At 37.1% G+C, this 10,290-nt stretch overlaps 1 protein-coding gene across 1 annotated transcript; it reads left to right on the forward strand.

The window, feature by feature from the left end:
* The first annotated feature begins 3,361 nt into the window (after nt 1–3,361).
* On the forward strand, nt 3,362–9,746 carry LOC104098677 (serine acetyltransferase 2-like). Its single transcript, XM_009605473.4, has 10 exons — nt 3,362–3,852; nt 4,744–4,941; nt 5,022–5,081; nt 5,577–5,672; nt 5,775–5,799; nt 5,941–6,035; nt 7,529–7,695; nt 7,794–7,867; nt 8,917–8,976; nt 9,374–9,746. The coding sequence occupies exons 1-10, from the start codon at nt 3,598–3,600 to the stop codon at nt 9,409–9,411; spliced, it is 1,068 nt and encodes a 355-aa protein (XP_009603768.1). The 5' UTR covers nt 3,362–3,597; the 3' UTR covers nt 9,412–9,746.
* The last annotated feature ends 544 nt before the right edge of the window (nt 9,747–10,290 follow it).

Here is a 10,290-nt window from a genome sequence, read left to right on the forward strand (position 1 = left end):
ACTTCTTTTGTTGATTTGTCCGGGGTTACATCTCGATTCATTGATTCTATGGTTTCTGTTATACGGTCGATATCGATCCCTGATCGGACCTTGTTCTTGATTGATATCCCTTCGAGCAGCGGGTTCAGCCCCCAACTGATCATCTTCGACTCTAATTTTTGATTGGTACCGATTGTGCACGTCGGCCCAAGTGATAGCTGGGTACTCGATCAGGTTATGCTTCAGTCGCCTTGATACCGTCGAACTTCATTCGTTCAAACCTTGAGTGAAAGCTTGAACAACTCAATCGTCTATGACTGGTGGCAGATCCATTCGTTCCATTTGAAAACGAGATATGAACTCCCTTAGCATCTCGTTATCCTTTTTTCTTACCTTGAAAAGGTCTAATTTCCTCGTTGCGACCTTTATGGCCCTGGCGTGTGCCTTTACGAAAGAATCTGCTAACATGGCAAATGAATCGATCGAATTCGGTGGTAGGTTGTGATACCAAATTATTGCTCCCTTCGAGAGGGTCTCTCTAAACGTTTTCAACAACACAGATTCGATTTCATCGTCCTCCAAATCATTACCTTTGATGGCGCACGTGTAAGAGGTGATGTGGTTGTTGGGATCGGTCGTTCCGTTATATTTGGGAATTTTGGGCATACAGAATTTTTTGGGGATTGGTTTTGGGGCCGCGCTCGAGGGGAGAGGCTTTTGCACGAATATTTTGGAATCCAACCCTTTTATTATTGGTGGAGCCCCCGGGATCTGGTCGACCTTGAAATTATATGTTTTTACTTTTTTATCTTTGGCTTCGACTCACTTTGTGAGCTCCTCGACTATTTTAGCGATTTTGGGTGTAGTCCCTGATTCTTGCTCATTTGACCTCACTATGGATGGCTCCGTTCCGTGGGCAATTTCTCGGGGTGGACTGGGCTCCGGCCTGCTTGGTGGCTGGGTTTGGCTCTGCAATTGAGCTATCGCTACCTGTTGGGCTTGTAACATTTCATAAAGCATATGCAAGCTGACGTCGTTTTCCTCAATGTTATGGGTGTTTCGAGCTGCAGACCGAGTGCCACCATGAATGCTATTTTCAGGTTCAGAATGTATGTTCGCCTCAATGGCCACATGCGAATTGATATCTATCGGCACTCCGATCCGAGCTCCAACGGTGTTGACAAGTGGTCTTTCGGTACTGGGTGTCAAGTTGTTGTTCTCATCTTGAAGACCAGCTTTGTTGTCGATAGATAATGCCATTTGATTGGTAGTTAGTCGTTGCTAATTAGAAATTCGAGATACTTTTGGAAACAAGTGCAAAACGGTGTATTTTTGCAGATTCGTATCAAATAACCACTGTTATCCTTAGTCCCACGGTGGGCGGTAAACTGTTTACCCGAAAAACCGGATAGAGTTGAATTTGTACGTAGTTCTAAGGATATGTGGTATAGCTTAATACAAATCATTGGGATAAATAGAAATATCAAATATGGATTGCAAAGAATGCGAAGTGAACAAGGTTGTAAAGAAGATGATTTTTGGGAGTTGGAACTCAGCAAGTTGAATCAATTTATGAAGTTTAAAAGAACAATTCTTCAATATAGGAGAATATGGTGCTTGAATTATAATGTAAGCCAAAAACTGGCTTCTACAAAAATATAGTCATTCTCTTTATAGTGGATGATCCTACTTTAGATATAATTAAAAATACATAGTGGAGAATTCATGATAAATAAGCTTTTTCTTAATTTCCGCCGAGATTCTCTCCCTTAGTGTGTTTACAACGGCTCTTGTCTGTGAGCTCGAACTCGATCGGCCTCGGTGTTGGTCGGTAGTACTTCTGGAGCTCGATATGGACTCGAGATCAGGTGATGATTCGGACTCGGTCCCTGCTGGCCTCTGTCCCTTAAGCTCGAAATCATCTCATCTCAGTTCGATTCGGACCCGAGCTCGATGATGACTTCGAACTGGGTGTTTGACCTATACCTGAAATCCAAAGCTTGTTTGTACCATTTTCGGAACCCATCTCGAAGTCTTTCTTCGATCCATTATGTTTCGACCTCGATCGATCGTACGAAGGCCGAAAACCGTATACATGTATAAACTCTGTATTTGTACTAAAAATATATTAAAAGTATAAGAATATTTGGCTTGGATCTCAATTTGTTGGTCCAGTTATCATGTAAATTAACTTGAGATTGTTGTAGGAACCCATAAGCTTAAAATTCTAGATCCGCCTCTCATTCACGACCAAAAGTAAAGCAAGTAATTTTCGCAATTTGGTGAACTTTGTTTCCTGAAAATTAACACTAGATAATGACTTTTTTACAAAAAATATTATTTTCCCTAAATTTTCCTTTTAAACGTAATTTTTTATGTACCTTATTTGCTACGTGGAGTTCTCTTTTGGGAGTTTAAAAGTACGAAAAATGGCAAACAATACCCTTAACGTATTGAAAATGGCTCAAAAATACCATTCGTTAACTTTTTGGTCCGTAAATGCCGCTAACATTTGTTTTTGGGCTCAAACTTACCCCTATATCTAACCGAACTAACCTGGTCAATTTTTTGACTTTAACTTTGCCATGTGGTATTTTCTTAACCTGCCACGTATATTATTTGTATTAAATAAAACCCACCTGTATATTTTAAAATACCCAACTACCCTGACCCGCTCCTATATATTTGGACGGTCGGCTAAAAATAATTATATTCGCTAGTTAAATATATAAAAAATATACATTAATTATATATAAAAAAATATGTATATTATACATTAATATTTTAATATATATTTTACATGTAAGGTGCATCCAATATATTTACTCTCTATGCCGTATAATTTTTCATACAAATAATATCATGTAAAATATATATTAAAATATTAATATATAATATACATATTTTTTTTATATATATAATCAATGTATATTTTTTATATATTTAACTAGCGAATATAATTATTTTTAGCCGACCGTCCAAATATATAGGAGCGAGTCAGGGTAGTTGGGTATTTTAAAATATACAGGTAGATTTTATTTAATACAAATAATATACGTGACGGGTTAAGAAAATACCACATGACAAAGTTAAGGTCAAAAAATTGATCAAATTAGTTTGATTAGATATAAGGGTAAGTTTGAGCCCAAAAATAAATGTTAGGGATATTTGCGGACCAAAAAATTAACAAAAGGTATTTTAAAGTTAATTTCATTGTTGGCCATTTTCGGTTAAAAGTATATAAAAAGTTCCTACGGTCCAAAACGTCCCAAAATTGCGTCTTTGTCAATCAACCACACGGAACCCCAAAACCTAAAAGATAAAAGAAAAAGAAAACATGAGAAAGCCCCCCCCCCCCCCCCCTCCCCCTCCCTTGGTTGTAGCAAAAACAGAAAGTTGAGTGTTTACTGTGTGTATCACCATCGTCATCATATTCTTCTTCCTTCCGTATCTCCTCCTTTTATTCTCTCTCTCTCCCTCCCTCTCTCTCTCTCTCATTTTCAACGGTTCATCATTGCATGCACCCTATAATGGAACCCTAGGAGTTTTCAGTACTCTTCTACAACACGTGGGTGCTCCTATATTAGAACACTAAAAACATATAATTAGTCTCTTTCAATGGCTTGTTTGGGCGACGACACTTGGTTCGCTCTTTCTCAAATGCGCAGCGCCTCGTTAACCCTCCAAGAAAACTCAGAAAATTTTGGACCCGATAATTCAGCCATGGGAGAGTACCGCTTGGAAAAAGTCTTTCCAGTTTACGCTGTTGGAGTATCCGAGCCCGACCCGAACTTGATCGTCTCAGTTGACAATACAGCTTCTACTGTAGGTGACCCTATCTGGGATGCTGTTAAGCTTGACGCTAAGTTGGAGGTATTCTTGAATTCATCGAGATTTTAGCTTTACATATTTTTTCTTTTAACCACCGTGTATTGACCAACTAAATCCGTACCTGCATCGTTTCACAAGAATCAAGATATCTGCATCTTTCCGCCTACGTTTAGTCAGATAAGAAGAAACCACGACTTTGTTGAGATATGAGCCAGTTTTTTGACATAGCTTTACATTAATTTCACCTCGGACAACTGTTTCATTCAAGTTAAAATGAACCGACTAGGATCAAGATTTATTTTTGTATCAGTTTCTAGTTCTTAGTCTTTTCATTTCTCTGCGAAGTGTTATTTTTTGTTGGAAATAGTCGTTCTTGGGATTGGATTTATATCAGTGGTATGATTGCTAAGGATTTAAGTTGTATATACTAATTAATACTAGCTAGTTTAATCGGTTGAAGGCTTGAAGCTCTTGTTTCCAGGTTACCGATTCACACGTGCTATAGATGGTTACTTGTAGCTTAATTTTAACTAACCTGATAGATTAATGATATTGATATCAATTAATCCGACTTCTAATGCTCTATGTTAATATTGCAATCAAATAGATTTTTTTGAGTGTCCAAGTGTTTGTTATCTTTCAGGACGGAGTTAATGTAACAATTTGATAGTTTAATAGTTTGAAAGAAGTAATAAGGAGTAACATAGTGACCAACTGGCCAAACCAGTTGTCTTTTCTACAATCTTGTGACTCCTATTATGCAATTGTTTCAGCTTTCGGTCATTAAGAGTAACTTGTCAAATAAAGATCTAAATCTACTATGTAAGCTTAGGTAGCTGGATTCTCTCGATTTGTTAGTTTTGCGTAGATTAAAATGTTCTTAGCTGAAAGCTTTCAGGAACCATTTAATGTTGTTTCTATTCTGTGATCCAGGCAGAGAAGGAGCCAATATTAAGCAGCTTCTTGTACGCGAGTATTTTGACTCATGATTGTTTGGAGCGGGCATTGAGTTTTGTTCTTTCCAACCGCTTGCAAAATCCTACACTTTTGGCAACGCAATTAATGGACATATTTTCTGATGTAATAATGCACAATAGGTGCATCCAATGTTCTATTCGACTTGATTTACAGGTAATCGGGATTCTAAAAGTACATTCTATTTTTATATACTTTTTGTACTGACAGTTCCTTTTGTCCCTCGTTCTTGACAGGCATGTAAAGATAGGGATCCTTCTTGTTTGTCATACTGTTCTGCTCTTTTGTACCTTAAGGTGCTATTCTTTTGGTCTTTTATTCTAGTTAGCTAATTATTGTTAGTATTTTTGTTTTATCCCGTTTCATCTCTTCACTCTGAAGGATCTGCTTTTATGTCCGCATCATTTTGTTGATTATTGTTTACCGTTACATCAACTTCTTTTGGTAAATGCTATCAATTACCATACTTCATCTAAACACTATTTAAATGCAACAGCCATTAGCATCTATATTCCAATATAATGAACTTGTAAAGGAACCTCATTAAATTTATCCTTGGTTTTTATCTGTTGTCCTGAAAGGCAAACTATTTTTTAGGAAGTCTGTTTCTTATCTTAGTTACCTCCATGCTTGATACTGGTGTTTCTGTATATTATCACCACCTTTTAGCTGATTTCTAGTGAAAGGGGCACAGGGAAAGAGAATCATGATTCTGTGTCTACTTGGAATTTTGCTTTTCTTATATTTGATTGCAATTTTCAAGTTCCTGATATTGAAGCTAATCTACTCAGGGTTATCATTCTTTACAAACACATCGAGTTGCACATGCATTATGGAAACAAGGGCGCAAAGTTTTGGCATTGGCATTGCAAAGTCGAGTTAGTGAGGTAATGTTATATCCTCTACTTGGTGATAGCCATCATTGTCAGGCATTGCACCTATTTCTCGATGTTGCTTCCTTGTAACATAAAACTGTCACTTCAATACAGGTTTTTGGAGTTGATATACATCCAGGTAATCGTTCGAGTTACTCCCCTAACATCTGCAACAAAAGATATGGCTTCTGCTGTATTCTTATCAGTTACATTCTCACAAGAGTTACTTTCGTAAGGGATAATTATGACTAGGTTATACCTGTGTTTGCCTATAAAACAGCTGCCCAAATTGGAGAGGGAATTCTTCTGGATCATGCGACTGGTATTGTTATTGGTGAAACCGCTGTCATAGGGAATAGAGTTTCGCTAATGCAGGTGAGTTATGCTGAATCCTCTATATTGGGTGTTGGTGTCATTTTATACCAATTTCCTGCAATATGGTTTATTTGATTGAGGGGATAAGATAATTAAGCGTTTGCTTCATTTTGCTTATTCGCTTTACCTTTATATTAAAAGATCTAACAGAAATTTGAGTATAATGACTGGTAAATTAAGTGTTTATATGCCTGTCAACATTTTTCGAGTTCTTCAAGCTTAACACAAATCATTGATCAAACATTTTCATTGTCTTGTATCTTCCAGGTTGTTAGTAATAGCCAGTGCTAGCCTTATTAGTGTATGGGATACTTACAGCTGATACACTTATATTTAACTTTTCTTTGCTCTCATCACGTGATCCCTATAACCTTGAACTTGTAGATGGTACATTTCTCCAATTGCACTGTTTTGATTCTTACTTTCCACATTGAAACTTCTACTTCTGCCTTCTTTTTCTTATTTGTTTTTTTCCCGTTAGCCCAAAAAAAGCTAGCAAAAGGTTATGTTCAGCAGATACTTTCGTTCTTTTGGAGTTTTTTTCCCGATGTTCTGCTATTGTAAAGGGCTGGTACAGATGTTGAACAAGGAGATTCCGTTCCTAGAGTTATGATTTTCCCAATTATCGGAATCCTTCCCGCTACGTCTCTTACAATTTCGCCTAAGTTTTCTCTACTGATCATGAGCACTCGACTTATCGTAATTCTCTCTTGAGCAACTACTATAATGTACTAGTCATATTCTCTCGAATTACGCTAGCTCGCACGTTTTCACCGCTCACTATGATCACGTCAAAGCTTTGTTATCTCTAATCCCACTTTTATTTCCTCATTATGTTTGGACGTGTAGACCTCGGCCCCACCATATAAATATCTCTTAAAGTTAGTTTTTGAAGGGGGAGACATTATTGGAGAGGAAAAAGGCTACAAGAACACTTGGGAGCGCGGATCACAAGAGTTTTTCTCTCCGTTCTTCCTTAATCTGTAGTTTAATGCTTTTGAATATTACTATGATTGTTTATACAATTATGAGTAGCTAAACTCTATAGGGTTTGATAGAACCGCACAAAGTCAAAGCTGGACAAAATTGGGAGGGGATTACTAACATTTTACTTGCCTTGGCCAACTTAGGGAAGGCCGAAGGGTCCTTTTACCTGCGCTTTAACCAACTCAAACAAAAACCCTGAATCCTATAGTGAATTCCATTTATTACCCCTCAGGTGATTAGTGAGTTATAAACTAGAGCGCCGACCCTTGTGAACCTGCTCTCTAACCAACTTAAACTTTAAATCTCTAAATCCTATTGTGAAGCTCATTTATTGCCTCCCAGCGTAGATAGTAGAACCCCATGCTCTTCCTCATGTATTTGTCTTTAAACATAGCATAACTTATTATTCATGCCCCACAGTATGTCTACATATTTGGTCGGTGGAGATGCTTGTCGGTAGAAATTCTCTTTAAGACTCTTTTTTCACCTAAATATATTTTGGGCAGGGGGTAACCTTAGGAGGAACTGGGAAAGAAACTGGTGACAGGCATCCCAAAATAGGTCAAGGTGCACTCATTGGAGCTAGTGCAACTATACTTGGAAATATAAAAATTGGGGAAGGTGCAATGGTTGGTGCTGGTTCCCTTGTAATGAAGGATGTCCCTCCCCACAGGTGGGGTACCATATATTTTAAACTTCTGGTTTATCTGTAAAATAGTTCTGATAATACATGATGAATTGGTTGTGATGTGCCTTCTATTGGTTTTACAGTATGGTGACAGGAATACCAGCAAAGGTGATTGGTTATGTAGATGATCAAGATCCATCTTTAACAATGAAGCATGGTATGTTTGTTTTAGCAGACTAGCAGTATATTCTTTTCTCTTGGAAGCTCGCTCTATTGCGGTTTTGTTTTATTATGATATATATGCCACATATGCATGTAAATATTAGTAGAAATTGGTTGCTTTGAGAAGAAGGGAAAAAGAAAGTAATGCTGCCCTCTCCTGCAAGAGTTAGCTCCTTTTGTCTTAAGGAGGAACAATATGATGGATCTTCTTTATCAGGTTATTTAGGTCTTGCCTTCTTGGAGGATGGTAAATGGGAGAATTCCGAGCCTCTTGACTGTAAAAGCTTTTCCTGGAAGATCCGATTTGAGTTGATTTGTTCAGAATACATATGTCTGTCTACATGAATTATATGGGAACACTAAGGTGGAGTAAAGAGATTCTACATTTAACCCTTTCTCCTAGGAAGCCAATGAAGTATCCTATTGTGGCCATTTTGGGCTTAAGTAAGCAGAATAATATAGGTTGGCAATATATGAGAGAGAGAGAGAGAGAGTCCAAAATTATTATTGACTGACACTTTTTTTTCTCTCTAAAAAGACGCAGAGATAATGTCAAAACATGAGCGAAGCAAGGTGCATAGATTTGAACAAATGGATCCTAGATGGAAACTTTAAACAGAGACAGTAAGATGTAATACAATTCAAAATGAAAAAAGAACATGGGAGGTCATTACGGTCATGATCAATATTCATCTTTTACTCCATCAAAGTATGATGATGTTTAATAGTGTCAAAGTAAACGTCTTCACGAGAAGATGACTCTTGCAAGAAAAGTTTCTAATTTCTTTGAGTTAGCAAGAGCTGACATATTAGGCCCCCTGAATTCTCACCAGCCTAATATCCTAATAGCTAATACTGACTGATTATACTGAAAATTTAACATTCCTTTGTTGTATATAGTGATCTGCAAAAATATGATAATTATAAATTTTGGTGTGTTATTATTTGATTACTCGTGAGCTACCAACAGGAAAGTTTCATTGCTTTCTTCATTCCCTTTGCTTAGAAGTTAACTGCTCATTGCTTTCTACTGCCATATTGCAGATGCCAGCAAGGAATTTTTTAAACAAGTAGCCATTAGCTGCAATGAAGCAAGATCTAACGGTGAGATTTCATTATGCAGTATGTTGCTTAAAGTAGGGATATATTTGCCTTAGTTGGAACAAATCAAAGCCCTCCAGTTGGACTTGAGCTTTGCCCCTACAGCAGCTTCTGCCTGGAATCAAGCTATCCTTTTTGCTACATCCAAATCAATAATAACGAAGTTATAGAAGTTCCAATTTGGCTCTTCTCTTTTCTTTCTTCACCCAAGTAGGTAAGGTGCTTCATAAATACCGCGTAGTATCTTTGCTGTTTCTGAACTCCAGTAGTCAAATCTATTGAAAAAGTTTTCTTACCACTTTTAGCAGTCATGAGTACTAAGTCAGATCTTGTATTAGCAGGCATCATATTTTTGGTTAGCCACATAATTCTTATTGTGCTCTGTATTTCTTCGTGACAGGAGCTGTGGCTTCAGAGAGGGACGATGGTGCAACGTGAGAGATTAATGAACTCCATTTGACTTAACTTACCCCATTCACTTCAACATGGTGAAAATGGTTTTAGTGTTTTCACCATCTTAAATATAGGATTCTGAAAAGAAAAATAAGGCTCCTTTATAGATTGATGGTCATTCAATCTGCGTGTAATGCCATGTAATTTGTGCCAAGATGAATTATGTATTTGTTATTCCAAGAGATAGTCATTTGTATATTAGACTCATCATTCAGCAACATTGTTGTTTGAATTAGTGCCAGAATGAGGCCGTTTGCAAATATTGGGAGAAACTGCTGTCTAGTGTTGTTGACTAAATTTTATACATTTCCTTCTGTTAATTTGGATACAAAGTCTTACTCTGAATTCATCGAGTTTATGTGAGAGCTCTGGCATGTGAGTCGAAGCTCAAGGTACATGCGTTACGGGTTCGATTCCCCACCTTGTAATTCTTTTTCTCCTTTCTCCTTGGTAGGAAAAAAAAAGTTAGAGATACATCCGTCTCGCTTTTGTATGATCAGTACTATTTTTTTACTGACATTTTTTGGGTCCAAGTGTGGATTATTCTACTTATAAATTATCAGGTATAACATTTAAACTTTCGACAATTCATATGAATTTAACTAGCTTGAAACTGCCATATAGTTTATTTATCAAACCAACTTTTCGATTATTATTTCAATATTTCCTTTCACTACTACTAATGAAATATTATATTAAATTAATAGCTAAAATTTGTGTGCGCACTTATTAATCTCCATATATTGGGTCGTGGGGAGGTACTTCGATTTGGTTTCGTCACCACTTAACCACCACTCTAGTTTCTCAACGCCACTTACTGAGTCTAAGCTAGCATTTGAACATATATTTGATTGAAATTTACAA

This window comes from Nicotiana tomentosiformis, chromosome 2, assembly GCF_000390325.3.
Source record: "Nicotiana tomentosiformis chromosome 2, ASM39032v3, whole genome shotgun sequence".
Lineage (NCBI taxonomy): Eukaryota > Viridiplantae > Streptophyta > Magnoliopsida > Solanales > Solanaceae > Nicotiana > Nicotiana tomentosiformis.